The following is a 21,281-nucleotide window of genomic DNA, read 5'->3' as shown; positions in this document are numbered from 1 at the left end:
CTCTGAAAAGATGTAGCGGGCAGGGGGGGCCACAGCCTAGACCCTGCTCCTACATCACACACACACACACTACCGTAATAGTCTAACCCACCCCAAGACTGTCCCACAGGCATCCTCTGTACAACATCCTAAACACATGATACACTCATGAATAGAAATGCATGTTGCATGTGTAACAAAATGATACAAAATAACATCCATGAAAAAAATCCTAACTGATATTAAGTATTTTAGCGGCAAGGTCGTGTCAGGATGTAGAGTACTTGACAGTCCTGATAAACTAAAACACCACCAGTAAGAAAGCAACGTTTCCTTGAGCAGAGCAGGGAGAGGGTTCGAGGGAGGAAGTGAGGTAACGGGGATGGGAACACTGCTTTCTGTTCTGCAGTACAGCAGCCCTCTGTGAAGCCTAACGCTGTGTAGCCACAACGCTGTGTAGCCTAACGCTGTGTAGCCACAACGCTGTGTAGCCACAACGCTGTGTAGCCACAACGCTGTGTAGCCACAACGCTGTGTAGCCACAACGCTGTGTAGCCTAACGCTGTGTAGCCACAACGCTGTCAAACTAGCCCGCCGACCACATGACCAGAGCCCAAAAGTGTGGTCGTTAAACACTATCAATACACCCCTTCCCCTGATGCATCAAAAATCAGCAGAAACAAAAGAAAACACGAGTAAAATGTACCTTCTGTAAGAACCACAACGGAGAAAAGATAACACAACCATCATCTAAACACAAGCATATCCTAGATACTCTGAGTTTTCATCTGATTTTAGTTAAAATGCTTTCAAGTCCTCCTAAAAATCTCAGTTCAGGAGGGAAAAACAATTTCAGCTTCATGAAACAAAAACAACATAACATCAAACACTTTGAAGACTTTCAAAGGCTGAATTTATGACTTAAAATGACTTTGTGGATGTTGAGTAACAAACATCCCCTCACCTTCTTTCTAAAGCCCTGATGATCCAACAGACACATGAGACTAAATAAAGTGGATATAATAAATAAAGGTTCTGGTGGTGGCAGGTGAGGCAGACGCCTGGCAGGTGAGGCAGACGCCTGGCAGGTGAGGCAGACGCCTGGCAGGTGAGGCAGACGCCTGGCAGGTGAGGCAGACGCCTGGCAGGTGAGGCAGACGCCTGGCAGTTGAGGCAGACGCCTGGCAGGTGAGGCAGACGCCTGGCAGGTGAGACAGACGCCTGGCAGGTGATGCAGACGCCTGGCAGGTGAGACAGACGCCTGGCAGGTGAGGCAGACGCCTGGCAGGTGAGGCAGACGCCTGGCAGGAGCTCTCAGAGGCAGCCTGCTGTCCTGTAGGAGGTCACGGGTCCCTGCCTGCCTCCCTGCCTGCCTGCCAGAAAGGTTCATTTGAGTGACCAGCCTGACGTCTCTTTGACATCATCACTGTGCTCAGACATTCAGCCTCACTGCCATACCCTCCAGACTGCAGCTGTTAAAACTCCTGGTTCTCCTGGCTTGTTAAAGAGTGTAACATGGCTCTCCTGGCTCGTTAAGAGTCAGTAGCAGGGTTCTCTTATAACCAAGGAAACATCGGGGGACCCCAAGTGGGTCTCTTGGGGTCACCATCAACTGTCCATGCTGGAACCTTCTGGAAGAGACAGCGAGAAGCACAGACAGTCAACAACACATACCCTAGTTCATTCTTTACTAAAAACACCTGAAAAACCACACATCTTTTCTATGTAGTGACAAAGCATTACATCACATCCTGTCAATGTGGTGGCACAGCGTGACATCACTTCCTTACCATTGGCTCCCTCGGCGTCCTGGCCCTCCAGGGAGGGGGCAGGGCCCCAGATGCGTACAGTGCTGTCGTCAGAGGCGCTGGCCAGCAGGCCAGGCAGCACCGGGTTCCAGCTTACACAGTTCACCGTGCGCGTGTGTCCCGTCAGCTCAGCGATGGGCAGCTCACTGCGGCGGTGCCAGATGTACACCTTGTGGTCTGAGGGGGAAAGAGTGGGAGAGGGGGAGGATGGGAGAAGAGTCAGTGTTTTATGTAAAGGATCCCAACTGTGAATCCTAACAAGTTCTCAAAGATGTGCGTGAGAGAAGGTCAATCCGTGAGTTTGTGGTTGGTGTCCTCACCTTCACTCCCGCTGGCGATGAAGTCCTCGTTGTGGCCCCCGAAGCAGGAGTGGATGGTGTAGAAGCCCTGGGTCACACCCTGGTACTTCCTCACCAGCACACGGTCCTGCAGGTCCCACAGGTGCACCCCCTACAGGACACACACACAGCTGCTTACACCCCAACACTTCCTGCTCTGCAGGGAATCCCACACAGCTGCTTACACCCCAACACTTCCTGCTCTGCAGGGAATCCCACACAGCTGCTTACACCCCAACACTTCCTGCTCTGCAGGGAATCCCACACAGCTGCTTACACCCCAACACTTCCTGCTCTGCAGGGAATCCCACACAGCTGCTTACACCCCAACACTTCCTGCTCTGCAGGGAATCCCACACAGCTGCTTACACCCCAACACTTCCTGCTCTGCAGGGAATCCCACACAGCTGCTTACACCCCAACACTTCCTGCTCTGCAGGGAATCCCACACAGCTGCTTACACCCCAACACTTCCTGCTCTGCAGGGAATCCCACACAGCTGCTTACACCCCAACACTTCCTGCTCTGCAGGGAATCCCACACAGCTGCTTACACCCCAACACTTCCTGCTCTGCAGGGAATCCCACACAGCTGCTTACACCCCAACACTTCCTGCTCTGCAGGGAATCCCACACAAGGGCTACAGGGACTGGAGTAGGAAGGAAGCTAGGAGGCTAGGAAGCTAAAAGGCTAGTAAGTTAGGAAGATAAACGGCTAGGTAGTTTGAGGGGCTAAGACACTAAGAAGCTATAAAACATGGAGACTAGGGAGCAGTAGCAATAGCTAGCTCTCACCTGTGTGGCCACGTTGAGCAGAGCTAACCTCCCGCTCTTGGAGACGGTGAAGGACATGATAGGATGGTCCTCCTGGACTCTGTCATCAGACAGAAGAAGAATTCAAAAGATGAAATAAAAGTATTTCTCAAATATGCTAGTCAAGTCAAGTGAAGTTTATTTTAAGGGGCACATTTAAAAACAGCTGTTGACTTCCTGTACAGTCAGAGTAGCAAAAACCATAAAACAACCCTGTACCCTGCTTACAGGGATGAGGAGAAAGGATTTTTAAGGCCGATATCAATACAAATATTTGGTGATTAAAAAATCTGATATATCGGCCGATATATCTATAAAAAGAAAAAAAGAAACACTCTGCCCAACTCTGGCTGGATCAGATGGTTGTGGGGTTTGTGCAGTGGTGTAGTGGTTAAATTAGAGGTGGGTAAACTATGAATTGTATTATTTATTTATTATTACGTTTCATTTAGATGGAACCGGGAAGGTTGGCTTGTACCTGCATCATCGTATTTGAAAGCACGTTATTAATAGTAGGATAGCGTTTGTCCCTGTCTTAATGCGATGTTGTGCGAACCAAAACAATGTATTCAAACGTGAATTGATCTTACTCTGTACTTGAGGCCTTTTGCAGGCATCTGTGGGAGTGGGAGCACTCGATGGTCTCTTCAAAAATCGCCTGATACCCATGGCTAATTAATCCATTCCGAACAGGTAGGCAGGCAGGCTAAACCACAACGTGTATGTGTTTACATACTTCATGGATCGTGATTGGTTTCGCAGCCGCAACGCATTGATTGGAGGGTCACAGACCATATACAGCGCAGATGAAATGATTCAGACTACAGCGTTTATATGTTCAACAATATGAAATTCAGGCTTTGGCGTTTTAAAATGACACCAAATTTATTTCGGATTCTTCCAACGGCAGAATACAAGGCTCAGGAAACTTGGAGGTGCGTAAACGCGCATAAACGCTATTTAGAGTTGGATAAACGCAATTTCGAGGTGGATCAACGCACTTTGTAGGTGAGTAAATGCTATTTCAGGTGGAGTCAGGTGGCTGAGCGGTGAGGGAATCGGGCTAGTAATCCGAAGGTTGCCAGTTCGATTCCCGGTCATGCCAACTGACGTTGTGTCCTTGGGCAAGGCACTTCACCCTACTTGCCTCGGGGGAATGTCCCTGTACTTACTGTAAGTCGCTCTGGATAAGAGCGTCTGCTAAATGACTAAATGTAAATGTATTTCCGAATTTCGGGAGGTGCGTTAACAGCGTTTAGCCTCCACTATATCCCTGGGTTTGTGGCGTTCTAACCACGAGTGCTGCCAACAGGGACGTTGTAGAGTGCCCTCTGGTGGGAAAACTATGCAACGGCAACACTCATAACATGTTTTAAGGGTGTTTCGTAGTAAAAAAAAAAAAAAAGTTTTATATTTATTTATTGGACATTATAAATGCCGATACCGATTGGAGTTTGGAAAATGCCTAATATCGGCCGATAATATCGGTTGGGCTCTAGTTAGGAATGTGTGTGAGGAGATGTGTAGGGTTATGGTAAAGGTGTGTAGAACTCAGGGTTAGGTTTAGGAGTGTGTGTGAGGAGATGTGTAGAGTTAGAGTAAAGGTGTGTAGAACTCAGGGTTAGGGTTAGGAGTGTGTGTGAGGAGATGTGTAGAGTTAGAGTTAAGGTGTGTAGAACTCAGGGTTAGGGTTAGGAGTGTGTGTGAGGAGATGTGTAGAGCTAGAGTTAAGGTGTGTAGAACTCAGGGTTAGGGTTAGGATTGTGTGTGAGGAGATGTGTAGAGTTAGAGTTAAGGTGTGTAGAACTCAGGGTTAGGGTTAGGAGTGTGTGTGAGGAGATGTGTAGAGTTAGAGTTAAGGTGTGTAGAACTCAGGGTTAGGGTTAGGAGTGTGTGTGAGGAGATGTGTAGAGTTAGAGTTAAGGTGTGTAGAACTCAGGAGGGTATTACATGTTCCTGTCCGTCAGGTCCTCAAAGTTGTACCCTCGGATGCGCTGGTGGGTGTCAGAGGCCAGCACCGTCCTGGTGTCACCCAGGCAACTCAGACACTGCACACGCACCCCCTCCCACGAGTCCAGCAGGTGACCATCCAGGTCCTGGACACAGTCGGACAGGCAGACAGACATCCATCCATACAACCAGTCATCCATACAACCAGTCATCCATAAAACCAGCCATCCATACAACCAGTCATCCATACAACCAGCCATCCATACAACCAGTCATCCAGCCATCCATCCCACTGTGTTAAAATGACCTGTACTTGTTACAACTGGAAAACAAACTTGGAACATACTGGTAGAACTGCCCTTTCTGGTCCTCACACACTGGTAGAACTGCCCTCTCTGATTCTCACACACTGGTAGAACTGCCCTCTCTGATCCTCACACACTGGTAGAACTGCCCTCTGTTTCTCACACACTGGTAGAACTGCCCTCTCTAATACTCACACACTGGTAGAACTGCCCTCTGATACTCACACACTGGTAGAACTGCCCTCTCTGATTCTCACACACTGGTAGAACTGCCCTCTCTGATACTCACACACTGGTAGAACTGCCCTCTCTGATACTCACACACTGGTAGAACTGCCCTCTGATACTCACACACTGGTAGAACTGCCCTCTCTGATTCTCACACACTGGTAGAACTGCCCTCTCTGATCCTCACACACTGGTAGAACTGCCCTCTGTTTCTCACACACTGGTAGAACTGCCCTCTCTAATACTCACACACTGGTAGAACTGCCCTCTGATACTCACACACTGGTAGAACTGCCCTCTCTGATTCTCACACACTGGTAGAACTGCCCTCTCTGATACTCACACACTGGTAGAACTGCCCTCTCTGATCCTCACACACTGGTAGAACTGCCCTCTGTTTCTCACACACTGGTAGAACTGCCCTCTCTAATACTCACACACTGGTAGAACTGCCCTCTGATACTCACACACTGGTAGAACTGCCCTCTCTGATTCTCACACACTGGTAGAACTGCCCTCTCTGATACTCACACACTGGTAGAACTGCCCTCTCTGATACTCACACACTGGTAGAACTGCCCTCTCTGATACTCACACACTGGTAGAACTGCCCTCTCTGATACTCACACACTGGTAGAACTGCCCTCTGATACTCACACACTGGTAGAACTGCCCTCTCTGATTCTCACACACTGGTAGAACTGCCCTCTCTGATACTCACACACTGGTAGAACTGCCCTCTCTGATACTCACACACTGGTAGAACTGCCCTCTCTGGCCCCCAGTGACGAAGCGCTTGCCGTCTGGGTTCCAGGCCACGCTGGTCAGGCTGTCCTCGTGGGACTGGCTGATCTTGGTCCTCAGCTCTCCTGTCTGACACAACACAGCAGGCTCAGCTGCACAACATGATCTTGGTCCTCAGCTCTCCTGTCTGACACAACACAGCAGGCTCAGCTGCACAACAACAACATTCATCATCTAACTCTGTCGGTCTCTCTGTGGCTAGATGATCTCATGACTCAGGCCTTGTATGATGTTGAAGCAGCTGTATTTCTCACGACCCACATGAAATTGTTTGGATGAGGGGTTCACCACAAATACATTGAATACGTTTGCCACCAACACGAACTGTAGAGCTGGCTAAACTGGCTTTACATCAACACATCTACAGGTCCAGATGACCGGAGGTCCAGGTGACCAGAGGTCCAGCTCACCTGGACGTTCCACAGCCAGAGCTCAGAGCAGTCGTCTGGGCCGCAGGCGATCAGGTAGACGTCGTCGGGGCTCCAGGCCAGGTAGGACACCCCGTACGCATGCCCCTCCAGCGTCCTCATCAGCTTAACCTGGTGACTCTCCTGTCAATCAAACCCAAATATATTTACATATCATGTCAATCAAACCCAATCCCATGTATATCTCCTGTCTGTATGACCCTGCCTACACTTTCCTCTCCAAGCTGGCTCTTCCAGACCCCCTTTCCCCCTGGCCCCCTTTCCCCCGCCCCCAGACCGATCCCTGTCTGGATGGATGAGGAGGTGCTCACACTATCAACCTGCCACACTATGACAGTGGTGTCCTTGGAGCCACTGGCCAGCTTGGTTCCATCGTTGGAGAACTTACAGAACCAGACCTCGTTACAGTGCTCCGTCAGGACCTGCTGGGTGTAGCAGGGGAACCGTTTCCTGCAGAACAACCACACAGCAGATTTCATCACTGCAGATCCCAAAACCTCTTTTTTTACTTCAGTTCAGTTCTTCAATGACAGCTTTACAGTGTGTAACTACACTCAGATGGAGGAGTTTAGCTACACTTTAACAACAATCGGGTACTAGGGATGGGTCATGCATGGGAGTTTCAAAGAATTGTTTATTATTTCCAGTGATTATCAAATAGTATGTTTAGCTTGAAATGCCCATTACTACTACCGTATGGAGAGAGAGAGAGAGAGAGAGAGAGAGAGAGAGAGATAGAGAGAGATAGATAGAGACAGAGAGAGAGTACTGACCGTGAGCATGTGTGGTCCAGCAGCAGGGAGACAGAGTCCATGCTGCTGTCCAGCTTAGTGTTGTGGTAGAGACAGCGCTCTCTCTGCATCTCCACCGCCTGCAGCAGCAGGGTCTGCAGTCTGCGGGGGGGCAGCATGACCGAGGGGGGCAGGTACGCTGGAGGGGGGGGGGGGGGGGGGGACGTGTGATGCTTTTCACTAAAACACTCTCACATGAAACACACTACTGACTAAACAACGAAACAAGTGTGTGTGTGTGCATGCTGTGGTGTGTATGGTGTCTTTGAGGGTGTATGGTGTGTTTGTGTATGGTGAGTGTGTGTATAGTGTACTGTGTGTGTATGGTGAGTGTGTGTGGACTGACTCTGCAGTTTGTCCAGCAACTTGCTGCGTGAGGTGGGGCCCGTGCCCTCCCACTCTGCCTTGGCTCTCAGGTCCTCCGACTGACTGCACATCAGGTACCTTCAGGATGACATCATCACACTCACACTGATGACATCATCATCACAGACTTCCTGTCTGACAGGAAGCAGTGCGTTAAGCTGGGAACACAAGTCTCTGACTCCCGGTCCATCAGCACTGGATCTCCTCAGGGCTGCGTCCTTTCCCCTCTGCTGTTCTCCCTGTACACCAACAGCTGCACCTCCAGTCATCCGTCTGTCAAACTCCTGAAGTTTGCGGACTACACCACCCTTATTGGGCTCCGGCAGAAGGCTGCGGTCCATCAGGACCAAAACCTCACGCCATAAGAACAGTTTCTTTCCATCTGCTACTGGCCTCTTCAACAAGGCCAAGGACTCCCATTGACATTCATTCACTTATTTAACTATTATAAGTCCATCTAATGGCAATTCAGTATGCATAAGCCACTTTATCTTAGTATCCGATTGCACTATGTTGACCATTCACGCTGCTCATTCTGTTCTTATTTTTATATATATTTTATTTTATATTTAAATTGTTGTATTAATATATTGTTTAGTTCTTAGAAATAGTTAAACTTTTGTACTTTTACTTAATTTAAGATCTGTATATGTTTTTTGTGTTTTGCACCTCCCTGCCACAGTAAATTCCGTGTTTGTATAACATACATGGCGAATAAACCGAATTCTGATTTTGATCCCGCTCAGACTGAGGACATCATCACGTGTGTGTGCATGTACAGTATGTGTGTGTGTACACTTTGTGTATTTGTGTACACTGTGTGTGTATGCAGTGTGTGTACATTGTGTGTGTACAATGTGTGTGTATGCTGCATGTGTGTGTATATACAGTGTGTGTGTACACTGTGTGTGTATGCTGTGTGTGTGTATGTGTGTGTGTATATACAGTGTGTGTGTGTGTGTGTACACTGTGTGTGTGTACACTGTGTGTGTGTGTGTATATACAGTGTGTGTGTGTGTGTGTGTGTACACTGTGTGTGTATGCTGTGTGTGTGTGTACACTGTGTGTGTACACTGTGTGTGTATGCTGTGTGTGTGTATATACAGTGTGTGTGTGTGTGTGTGTGTGTATATACACTGTGTGTGTGTGTGTGTGTGTACACTGTGTGTGTATGCTGTGTGTGTGTGTATATATACAGTGTGTGTGTACACTGTGTGTGTATGCTGTGTGTGTATGCTGTGTGTGTGTATATACAGTGTGTGTACACTGTGTGTGTATGCTGTGTGTGTGTGTGTGTGTATATTATGAGAGGCCGTATAGGCCTTAATTCATACTTGATCTCACATACACGCCATGACCTCACATATATAACATCATACTCTCACATATATACCATTATACTCTCACATATACACCATTATACTCTCACATACACGCCATGACCTCACATATATACCATTATACTCTCACATATATACCATTATACTCTCACGTATATACCATCATACTTTCACATATATACCATTATACTCTCACATATACACCATTATACTCTCACATATATACCATTATACTCTCACATATATACCATTATACTCTCACATATATACCATTATACTCTCACATATACACCATTATACTCTCACATATACACCATTATACTCTCACATATACATCATTATACTCTCACATATACACCATTATACTCTTGCACATAAACTGGCATACTCTCTTACACACACAAAAATACCGTCTTATATGCACCATCATACTAAAGTATGACAATATATGTAAGAGACAAATAGTATGTGTGAAACAGAATGTTACTATATGCAAGAGAATAACAGGATGTGTAAGAGAGAATACTTATCTATGTGAGAGAGAATACTTGTCTATGTGAGAGAGAATACTTGTCTATGTGAGAGAGAATACTTGTCTATGTGAGAGAGAATACTTGTCTATGTAAGAGAGAATACTTGTCTATGTGAGAGAGAATACTTGTCTATATGAGAGAGAATACTTGTCTATGTAAGAGAGAATACTTGTCTATGTGAGAGAGAATACTTGTCTATATGAGAGAGAATACTTGTCTATGTGAGAGAGTTTGATTGAAACGGAAGGCAGTTTGATTGAAAAGGAAGTAGTACTGAATTCTCAGTTCCTGATTGGCTTACACATGAAGAAGGATTTGGGGTAGATGTAGCTAACGCCCACCTTCCCTATCAAGACGAGACTGAGTGACATGACAAGATGGATTCATCAATAACATTTTGCATACTCCAAATCCTAAGGCGTCATTGTCAGAAATGTTGTATCAAGGACGACAGCCATACGCGGGGGCTGTTTCTAACGCTAACGTTGACAATGAAATGCGCCGGCTCTTCAGACCTGGATCAGGTGCATCAAGGAGCGGCAGCAGCACTCTGTCAGGAGCTCGTCTTAATGCCAGCCAAGTGATGGCGCAATCCCAATATCAAACTCCGCAGTATTTCGGTTAAGACTCCTGACAGAGTGCTGCTGCCGCTCCGTGATGCACCTGATCCAGGTCTGAAGAGCCGGCGCATTTCATCGTTAGCGTTAGAAATAGCCACTGTGGATGGCTGTCGTCTTTGATTGCAACATTTCTGACAACGATTCAAGCAAATCCACTAAAAAACTCAAATGTAAAATTCCATAGTTGTTTAGGAAGCTATACCGACCCCCACTACTTGAGTCAAAAGTCCTAGATCAGTTTTTCAATTGATGAAACAAACTATCATTTAAATTAAAGCCAATGCCTGTGTGAATACCGTCCCGTGGCACTAGGGTTTTAACCGTTGACGTCTTTAATTAGCCGAGTGGTCTTTACACCCTTGGCTATTAACCTAAACTTCAATGCCACAAACTGAACTTGATGTCAATCTGTTCACAACATTTTCCAGTTGGGACTTTTAAGATCCTATTTGAGTGTAGGCCCCTATGCCCGATGAGTGCCCGCACCCATTCACTGCAACGAAAGCTTCATGGATCCGACTCGGAATCTGAGTTTAGAGACGCTTGACAAAAAAAAATGTTTGGCGTGTGGTGCGTTTTGGAATTGTTAATGTGATGTGTTCCCATCGTATTTAAGTTTACAAAGAAGAGGTTTGTTAATGTGACTGTATACATATCTCACTCGTACTGGCTAATCAGCTAACATGTTAAAGTAGCCTAGTATACATCCAAAGTCGCTGTCGTGAAACTAGCCTCATTTTCACAAAAGGCTTCGAGGTCAAATTAAAAACCTTTAAAAACGTCTACATTTAGCAAATATTATTGTGCACAAGTATTTTAGTATAGTTAATATGTAATTTAATTCCATAATTTCCCCAGGAATAACTGTAAAAACGTAATTCAGGAACGGGTCTGTCCTCCCTACAATAACGCCGCAGCATTTGGAGTATAAAATGTTAATAAAATGTTAATAAAATGTTATTAATGAGTCCAATGGCTTCATTAAGCCGCCCACTCTCTGCCATCTTATCATGTCACTCAGTCTCGTCTTGATAGGGAAGGTGGGCGTTAGCTACATCTACCCCAAATCCTTCTTCATGTGTAAGCCAATCAGGAACTGAGAATTCAGTACTACTTCCTTTTCAATCAAACTGCCTTCCGTTTCAATCAAACTCTCTCACATAGACAAGTATTCTCTCTCATATAGACAAGTATTCTCTCTCACATAGACAAGTATTCTCTCTCACATAGACAAGTATTCTCTCTCACATAGACAAGTATTCTCTCTCACATACACAAGTATTCTCTCTCACATAGACAAGTATTCTCTCTCACATAGACAAGTATTCTCTCTCACATAGACAAGTATTCTCTCTCACATACACAAGTATTCTCTCTCACATAGATAAGTATTCTCCTCTTACACATCCTGTTATTCTCTTGCATATAGTAACATTCTGTTTCACACATACTATTTGTCTCTTACATATATTGTCATACTTTAGTATGATGGTGCATATATGACGGTATTTTTGTGTGTGTAAGAGAGTATGCCAGTTTATGTGCAAGAGTATAATGGTGTATATGTGAGAGTATAATGGTGTATATGTGAGAGTATAATGGTGTATATGTGAGAGTATAATGGTGTATATGTGAGAGTATAATGGTGTATATGTGAGTGTATAATAGTGTATATGTGAGAGTATAATGGTATGTATGTGAGAGTATAATGGTATATATGTGAGAGTATAATGGTGTATATGTGAGAGAATAATGGTATATATGTGAAAGTATAATGGTATATATGTGAGGTCATGGCGTGTATGTGAGAGTATAATGGTGTATATGTGAGAGTATAATGGTATATACGTGAGAGTATAATGGTATATATGTGAGAGTATAATGGTATATATGTGAGGTCATGGCATGTATGTGAGACCAAGTATGAATTATGGCCTATACGGCCTCTCATAGTATATATACAGTGTGTGTGTACACTGTGTGTATGCTGTGTGTGTGTATGCTGTGTGTGTGTGTATGCTGTGTGTGTGTGTGTATATACAGTGTGTGTACACTGTGTGTGTATGCTGTGTGTGTATGTGTGTGTGTATATACAGTGTGTGTGTGTGTACACTGTGTGTGTATGCTGTGTGTGTGTATATACAGTGTGTGTACACTGTGTGTGTGTGTGTGTGTGTATGCTGTGTGTGTATGCTGCATGTGTGTGTATATACAGTGTGTGTGTACACTGTGTGTGTGTGTGTGTGTGTACACTGTGTGTGTATGCTGTGTGTGTGTATGCTGTGTGTGTGTGTGTACACTGTGTGTGTATGCTGTGTGTGTATGTGTGTGTATATACAGTGTGTGTGTACACTGTGTGTGTGTGTACACTGTGTGTGTGTATGCTGTGTGTGTGTATGCTGCATGTGTGTGTATATACAGTTTGTGTGTATGCTGTGTGTGTGTATATACAGTGTGTGTGTACACTGTGTGTGTGTGTGTACACTGTGTGTGTGTATGCTGTGTGTGTGTGTGTATATATACAGTGTGTGTGTACACTGTGTGTGTGTGTACACTGTGTGTGTGCTGTATGTGTGTGTGCAGTGGCGGTTCTACATTGAATTACACCCAGGGCAAGACGTCCTTCGCGCCCCCCCTCAAAAGGCTGTTGTGGTAAGACCGATTATGTTCTATACAGCTAAAACAGCCTGGGGTCAAATTGACACCAAACATAATAGGAGGGTTACATAAACATGCCCTTACACGCTAAATGTCTGTTATTACATGCTATATTAATATAACTTTTGGGGAGGAACACTTTTAGTTATGACGTTAAACTATACTTTGTCACGAAATATAGCAAATAGCAAATGTTCGTCTTTGAAACTACCTACAGATTTGAAAATTCCGTTGGCTAATTACAGGGCCTAACCTAAATAATGAAAATAAATAATAGTTTTGTTGCCAAGCACACTGTTATGGTGAAATGTTATCTCGTGTTTGTTGAGTTAAAACCGAAATATTGTTGTTGCATAGCAAGCATCATATAGCAAAAAGGCTAACAAACGTAAGAGTTAGCCTATACCCATTTTTTTTTTTTATTCGCCATTTCACACAATTAAAAAAAACAAAAATGTGCAGGAACTTTAGGCCTATATTTATAATATTATGAATTGTCCGTTCCATTTGGGAGACCCAGTCAGATGAGCTGTCTGTCCCCCTCCCCTTTTTTCACACAGCTTCTGTGCACGGCACCTTCTCAGCAAGCAGGGGTGCCTGCAGCTGCCTGAAGGGGGCGCCAATTTGCCAATTCCCCACACAGTGAAATGAAAGAAAAGAGAAAACTGCTTCGCGGCGCAGAGATTTTTATTAATTTATTTTATGCTCGTGCGTGTGTGTGTATATACAGTGTGTGTATATACAGTGTGTGTGTACACTGTGGCTGTCATGTACGGACATTTGTAAACGTAGCATTATCAGCGCCATGGCCAACCCGCAGATTGCGCACACTGTGATACTTCAGCTTACGTCGTATTTACAAAACCTGCAGTTCATCGGGTAAGCAGCGCCTTTCTCCGGCCACTATACCGTACATTGCGTGCATTCAAACGCGCAATTGAATGGGCCTCCTTCTCTCTTTCTATCATGGATCAGCCACCAAAGTCAAAACAGTGAAAAAATATTTAGTGATAATGAGATTGATGTGCTTGTTCATGAGGTAACAGCGAATTTAAATATTATACAAGGCCGGAATTCCACAACGACACAAAAAAATGGTTTTACCTCAGTGCCGCATGTTTGTACATACCTCGGCAGGTTGCAAAACAAATACGCCTGAAGTGGGCGCAAAAGCGTTAGTACAGCACAGTTACTTTTAAAAAGTAACTTAGTTACATTACAGATTACTTGATTTAAAAAGTAACTTAGTTACTTTACAAGTTACTTGATTTTAAAAGTAACTAAGTTAGATTACAAGTTACTTTATTAGTTACATTCAGCAGCTCCGACAACACCCCCGCCGCCTCAACATAAAAATAGGTGCGTTCGACTTCATGCAGCACCGGCGTCGCCTGCAGCCGCCTGCAGCCGGGCTGACTTGAAGCAGCCAATGGCATTCTCAACTTCAAGGCAGCCGGCTACAGCCAGCTGTTGGCGCCGCCGGTGCTGCATGAAGTCGAACACACCTATTGACAACCGGCTCTATAAGTTTGACTGTGCAGTGCTGCGACTCCAAATGTTTCTTCAAATTTGACGTTGTATTTTTGTAGCTTGATAGCACTTTGTCGCCACCAGCACAGAGTGTACAACAAACCTTGATATTTCCATCTTTAGCTGACAAATACTCAAAATAGTGATTGTATTTCCAACTCGAAAATGCGCATCTCTCTCTCTTCTGGGGGGTATTCGTCGTAGCTCGCTAAGCGGTTTAGCGAGCTAATTTTCAGGCTAAGAAAAAAACGCCCCTCCTTTTGGTTCGTGGAAGCAACTTTCGATAAATCACCATAGTAACATCAATTAGCACTAACCTGCTCCAGAGCAGGCTAACGTAAGTGTAGCTGGATAAGCTTGCCACACCCCCAGAAAATAACATGGCAGCTCTCTTTTTGAGAGACCCAGTTGACCAAGGAGCTATAATTACCAATAGAGTTCTTCGCGATTGCCAAGATCCTTTATTTCACACGGATGAGTTCTTGTTTGAGCGATATCGATTCAGCCGACATGGACCCATTTATTTGCAAGACCTTCTCGGGCCGCACATTGCAAATATCACACGCCGCAGCAAGCTTTATGCTTTATTATGAGCTTATGCTGCTGTATGTGAATATGTAACGCTATGTTTTACGAAATGTCTTGTCTTATCTGTTGTGCCTGTGCTTTTTATATGTTTCACTGTGGGAGAGTGGGAAACGTCATATCGATTCCTTTTTATGTCTTGACATGTGAAGAAATTGACAATAAAGCTACTTGAAACTTTAACTGTGCTTCAGACTGCATAGCCTTGAGGTTTTTTGCGTCAGGTAGGCTATAGGCTACATTTTTATACAGTATAGGCGATGCAGAAAACATTGGCAAAGCCGCAACATGCGTTGCTGTAAGAAAAGTGTACTTGGCGCTTAACCAGCTGATGAATCAATTCATCATATTCCCTGTCCATGTCCCAGTCAATGAAATCAAATAGGGATTTACACATAGGCCTACATGCATATACACATATATAGTACATGATATAAGTGCAGTAGCCTACATATATCCTCATAATTGTCTATGAATTCGTATCAATTAGATACTCCTTGGCCTTGTTTTTATTTAGCCTACTTATTCTGAAAGAGTTGAGATCATTATTTTCGCTAGCAAGATCTCATTCGATTATTAATTTCCATTAAGCCTATACCAGCAGGCACAATTAAAGAAATGTGATCTGATTGATTGGGGTAATGAGGCACTTAAGATGAGCCTATACATTTCAATTTTTTCCCAACCTGCTTGTCTTGCTCTGGCAGCGGTGGCGGTGTTTGACTTAGCCATGATAATATGCTTATTGTCTAGAGACTCATTATAATAGTTTGCTCGGATGGCGAGAATAGCCTATCACCGCTCTCTCTTTCGTCTTTTCCGCCATCATACCGTTAGAAAATCACGGTTTTGGTGATCGACCTTTCCTGCCTTTTGAAGTAGGACGTGCACGTGCAATTTCTGATAAGTTTAGCCTGATTGAAATTAACCACATGATTTGGATGCGGATCAGCCGTTGACGAACCGATATTTGCTGTTCTCACTCATCTCGCTAATGTTAACGGGCTAAAGGGACAATTGATTAACTTAGCTTCAACCCTTACGACGAACGGGGCCCTGCTAGCTACATTGTTGTTTGTGTCGCTGAGTGGTAGGTCTATGTCACGTGACCCTCGTGCTGAAAACGTGACTTAATTGTCGCATAGGCTTAACTCCCAGAGACGCAAGAAGAAATCAAATATATATTTTACTATTAATGACAAAATAGTAACGCACAGTGACTTGGACAAGTAACTTTAATCTGATTACTGGTTTGGAAATAGTAACGCGTTAGATTACTCGTTACTGAAAAAAGTGGTCAGATTAGAGTAAAGGCCGAAATATGCTTCTGCGTCTCCGTTTACGGATGGGCGGGCGCACGGATATGGACGGATAGACTTTGTTTATGGTTCTCCGTAGGCTGTGGGTGCTGAAAACAATTCACCGCCAGAAGAGTAGGTGGCGCAACGTTTTTTTGTAAGTCGTCGTGGAGTGTTTATTTACCTAGGTTATCGAGAAGTCGGAGCAAATTTACAAATTAGCAATAAAATACGCACATTTTCAGCAACTACACTGCCCATTTCTCGTCACATTTTAATTCAGATGCTGATTTACATGTACTGTTTAGCTGAAATATGAATTGTAAAAACTTACAGCAATGGCGGTCAAAGGATTCTGTTAGTCCTGTTTATCACGGCAACCCCGCCCCCGCCCCTGACGCAAGCGGTTCTTAATACTGAGCAATCACAGCCAAGGGGGTCTCCGTAGCTCTCCGTCGCTCTCCGAAATTATGACGGATAGTTCGAAAATTCAGGAGGTGCACGTCGAGCTCTCCGGGGCTCTCCGAGGGCTGACGGAGAGCTCGTAGAGGGCGTTCCCCGGAGACGAGGGCGTTCCCGTGTGTCCGTTTTTCGAAAAATGCAGAAGCATATATCGGCCTTAACGTGTTACTAAGTAACGCGTTACCGGCATCACTGGTGTGTATACTGTGTGTATGCTGTGTGTGTGTATACAGTGGGTGTATATACAGTGTGTGTGTACACTATGTGTGTATACAGTGTGTGTGTGTTACCCGCTGAGGACGTGGATGCGGTCTGTGTTGTACTTCAGGGGGGTGAGCTCTGCCCTGAGCACCTGCAGTGCCTCCAGCACCTTCCCGTCCTCCAGGTACTCCAGGTACTTCTGCTGCAGCAGCAGGAACTTCATACGCTGAGAGGGGGGGGGGGGGGACAGCATCATGGCATAAGGGCTGGTACTGACACCCACAAATTATACTTACCAGTTAAGATACAGCTAGCTTCACAGGCCAGGTATCCATGGCTACAAAGGCCAGGTATCCACAACTACAAGTGCCAGGAATCCATGGCTACATATCACAGGTATCCATAGCTACAAATGCCAGGTATCCATGGCTAAATATGCCAGGTACCCATAGCTACAAAGGCAAGGTTTCCATAGCTACATAGACAAACTACCAGGCCTGTCTCCCCCTGGAACATAGCTACATAGAGCTAGGAGGTGTTAGCATGTAGCTACGTAGAGCTAGGTGTTAGCATGTAGCTATGTTGAGCTAGGAGGTGTTAGCATGTAGCTATGTAGAGCTAGGCGGTGTTAGCATTTAGCTATGTAGAGCTAGGTGTTAGCATGTAGCTAAGTAGAGCTAGGAGGTGTGAACATGTAGCTATGTTGAGATAGGAGGTGTTAGCATGTAGCTATTTAGAGCTAGGAGGTGTTAGCATGTAGCTATGTAGAGCTAGGTGTTAGCATGTAGCTAAGTAGAGCTAGGAGGTGTTAGCATGTAGCTATGTAGAGATATGTGTTGAGACATAGCTATATAGAGCATGATGTTGGGACTTACCACAATTGCGCTGGGAGAATGCATCAATGTCTTCAGTTCATTCAAGTCACTCTCTGCCTATGTTTAAATAAATAGTTTTGTGAAAAACAGGAGCCTGATTATTCTATACAACAAACAAGACCAGAGACGAGTATTATGCCACAAAAATGTTGGCATAATAATATTAGATGCAGGAAACAGGATGTGTTTCTATGGCCAACCTTGTCCCACTCCCCTTCCATCACATGGTTCCGGAACTTGGAGGCAGATGGATGTTCCAGCCGGCACCCTGACTCCTGCATTAACAGGTCCACTGCCTGGCTGCAGGGGAGACAGGAGGAGGGAGACAGGAGGAAGGGAGACAGGAGGAGGGAGGAAGGGAGACATGAGGAGGGAGGAAGGGAGACAGGAGGAAGGGAGACAGGAGGAAGGGAGACAGGAGGAAGGGAGACAGGAGGAGGGAGACAGGAGGAGGGAGGAAGGGAGACATGAGGAGGGAGGAAGGGAGACAGGAGGAAGGGAGACAGGAGGAAGGGAGACAGGAGGGAGGGAGACAGGAGGAAGGGAGACAGGAGGGAGGGAGGGACACAGGAGGAGTGAGGAAAGGAGACAGGAGGAGGAAGGAAGGGAGACAGGAGGAGGGAGGAAGGGAGACAGGAGGAGGGAGGGAGGGAGACAGGAGGAAGGGAGACAGGAGGAAGGGAGACAGGAGGAGGGAGGAAGGGAGACAGGAGGAAGGGAGACAGGAGGAAGGGAGACAGGAGGAGGGAGGGAGGGACACAGGAGGAGGGAGGAAGGGAGACAGGAGGAGGGAGGAAGGGAGACAGGAGGAGGGAGGAAGACAGGAGGAGGGAGGGAGGGACACAGGAGGAGGGAGGGAGACCGGAGGGAGGGAGAAAAAGGAAGTGTGTGTGTGTGTGTGGTGGGGGGGGTGGTGCAAAGAGAAATCATTTGAATTAAAATGTGGCTAATGTAATTTCACGTTTTTTATTAAATATCACCAAATTTGGCCCACTGCGTTTTAGAAGGATTTGATTGCAAGCTTACTGGTTTTGGGGCAAATAAGCCAACTTTCAAGTACTCCAAGCTGCTTAAAAAAGGTCAACAGGTTTTATATTTGAGGCAGCTGTCTTGTTTAAAAAAAGTTATGCCATAACTTGACACACGATTATAGGCCAGCGCACAGCAAGTCATCACTAGCTGCCGCTAGCTCAGACTTCATTAACCCTTGTGTTCTCCTCGGGTCGTTCTGACCCATCAGTCATTGTGACCCACCGTCGTATTGCGACAACTTTACCGCATACAAAAACAAAGTGAAGCATTTTCTTTTAACCGTCGGGCTGTCTCAGACCCCCCACATTGCGATGGTTAAAAGAAAAGTATTTTTATTTGTTTTTGTATTGGGTAAAATTGGGTAAACACAATGATGGTTCGTTATGAACCTTTGGGTCATGTGACCCGAAGGCAGCACGAGGGTTAATAGTAGATAAATTGATAATAACCATCATCGGCATTAACATGACTGCCAATATGACACGTCAATTATATTATCATTACGAGCGACATTCCTCATCTCGCCGCTGTTTACAGAATGTTGCTGATAACATCGACTTATCGGCAACTTACTTGAGTCCTAGATCGTGTAGATGTTGTCCTATAAGTCTGATGACGTCTTCCTCTGACTGAGAAAGACGTTTATTTTTCTTTACGGTCGAGTTTGCATCCGAAGCCACGGAGTTCGAGCCCACTTGGGCCGGGACTCCGTTGTTGTTACTGACCGAGGTTCCGTTGTTTACGGTTGATAGTCCGTTGGAGTGAGCTCCACCACCGGGGGACGTGTCTCCGTTTTGCGCACCGTTATTCAAGCAGGACAGTTCTGACGCTGGAGCCTGTCCTGCCCCGTTAGCCTGCATGTTATGAGTGTTGATATGGACGACACTATGCAGATTTGAGCGGATGGCAGGTGTAAAGGGTAAAGTTGGAAAAGTGAAAAGACCCACAGAAACTGTCAGGCCCGCTGACCCAGTTGCAGCCGCGAGCTCCCCTGTTCTTTCTGCGACTGAATGTGTGTTTCTTCTGCGGTGGCGGCGACGCTCCGCCGGTTTCTGAATCGGAGGAGGAAGAAGCGGAGGCCAGAGTTAATTTGTCGAGAGCCTTGGTGACAGTATTAATGAAATTCGCAGCTGACACGGGTGTTTGAGCCTTTCAAAATAATTCGTTTGCGTTTCCGTTCCACTGCTCTTCTCTTGTTATTGTTGCTCTGACAGCTGCAAACCCATTATAGAGAGACGCAGTGACGTCACCGGATATTCCGACATGACTTTGCGTCAGGGTAGTAGAAAGTGCGGTAGGTGGCGCACCTGCTCTTGATTACAGAGATGTTGCATAACGTACATGTTGAAACATAGCCTAAGGATTACTCAGGTAGGCTACATGTTGAAACATAAAGATTACTTAGGTAATTACGATTACTTTCGAAAATCCAAGATGGCCGACGGATTGTCAAAAACGCCGGCTAGCGCAAGAATATTTTGCAAATCCTTCTATAGAAGACCGTGGTAAAGTTGGTTTGAAGTTCGATATTCAACAGATATTCGGACGCCCAGTATTGTGTTATTTTAACCGGTGTTTAGCACCACTACGACCGGCCGTTTAGCCAATGCTTTTGGATGCCTAAACAACGCGTATGTTTAGGGACCATCAACAAATTACAAATCTCAAAAGTCAATAGCTTTTCAACATCATGAACTAGGAGCGTCAAAATAATGTTAAACTGTTGAAGATGTATGCATTCATGCTGCACAACCTTTATTTTGTTCATTTTCATCAGGTTATTATAAATTAATTTTGTATTCAAAATAAATCTTCAAACTTCAATAGCTTTTTGGTCATGGGACCTTAAATCCTCCAATTCATTTCAGAGTGTTCACTGACTATGCATACATGTTGCACAGCCTTCATTTTGATTATTTTCACCTCACACTATTTTCAGTGTATTTTTCAAGATTTCAAACTTCGATAGCTTTTTGGTCATGTGACCTATAATCCTCAAATTCATTTCAGAGTGTTCACCGACTATACATACATGAGTGCAGTCTACATCCCCCCCCCCCCCCCCAGGCAGATAAGGCTGCTGCTTTTTAGCATTGTTAAAGTTTAGCATCGCTAAAATGGAGGCAAGGGAGGCGCAGAAAAGTTAAGGGAGAAAAATATAAAAAATCTTCAGGCGAATGCCACAAAATGTGCAAAAAATTCGAACATGTTTGGGGGGGCTTTAGCTGCTTCAACATCAGCATTACCTGTAGAGGAAGGAGGAGAGGTGGCTGTCTCAGAGAGGCAGAAACATACTGACAGGGTCAGGGAAGAAGCCGAGGAGGAGGAGAGTGACCAA

At 45.3% G+C, this 21,281-nt stretch overlaps 1 protein-coding gene across 1 annotated transcript; it reads right to left on the bottom strand.

The window, feature by feature from the left end:
• Positions 1-1,141: 1,141 nt before the first annotated feature.
• wdr26a (WD repeat domain 26a) lies at positions 1,142-20,194 on the bottom strand. The gene is made up of 14 exons (XM_062466398.1): positions 19,517-20,194; positions 18,112-18,211; positions 17,912-17,968; positions 17,126-17,262; positions 7,790-7,887; positions 7,426-7,582; positions 6,964-7,102; positions 6,635-6,775; positions 6,174-6,293; positions 4,888-5,033; positions 2,920-2,998; positions 2,108-2,237; positions 1,770-1,964; positions 1,142-1,610 (listed from the first exon to the last, which is right to left on the bottom strand). The coding sequence occupies exons 1-14, from the start codon at positions 19,801-19,803 to the stop codon at positions 1,588-1,590; spliced, it is 1,809 nt and encodes a 602-aa protein (XP_062322382.1). The 5' UTR covers positions 19,804-20,194; the 3' UTR covers positions 1,142-1,587.
• Between the last annotated feature and the right edge of the window lie 1,087 nt (positions 20,195-21,281).

The sequence above is a fragment of the Osmerus eperlanus genome, chromosome 7 (assembly GCF_963692335.1).
Source record: "Osmerus eperlanus chromosome 7, fOsmEpe2.1, whole genome shotgun sequence".
NCBI classification, from domain to species: Eukaryota; Metazoa; Chordata; class Actinopteri; order Osmeriformes; family Osmeridae; genus Osmerus; species Osmerus eperlanus.
The sequence above is the reverse complement of the archived record's forward strand: the minus strand, read 5'-3'. Positions and strand labels throughout refer to the sequence as shown.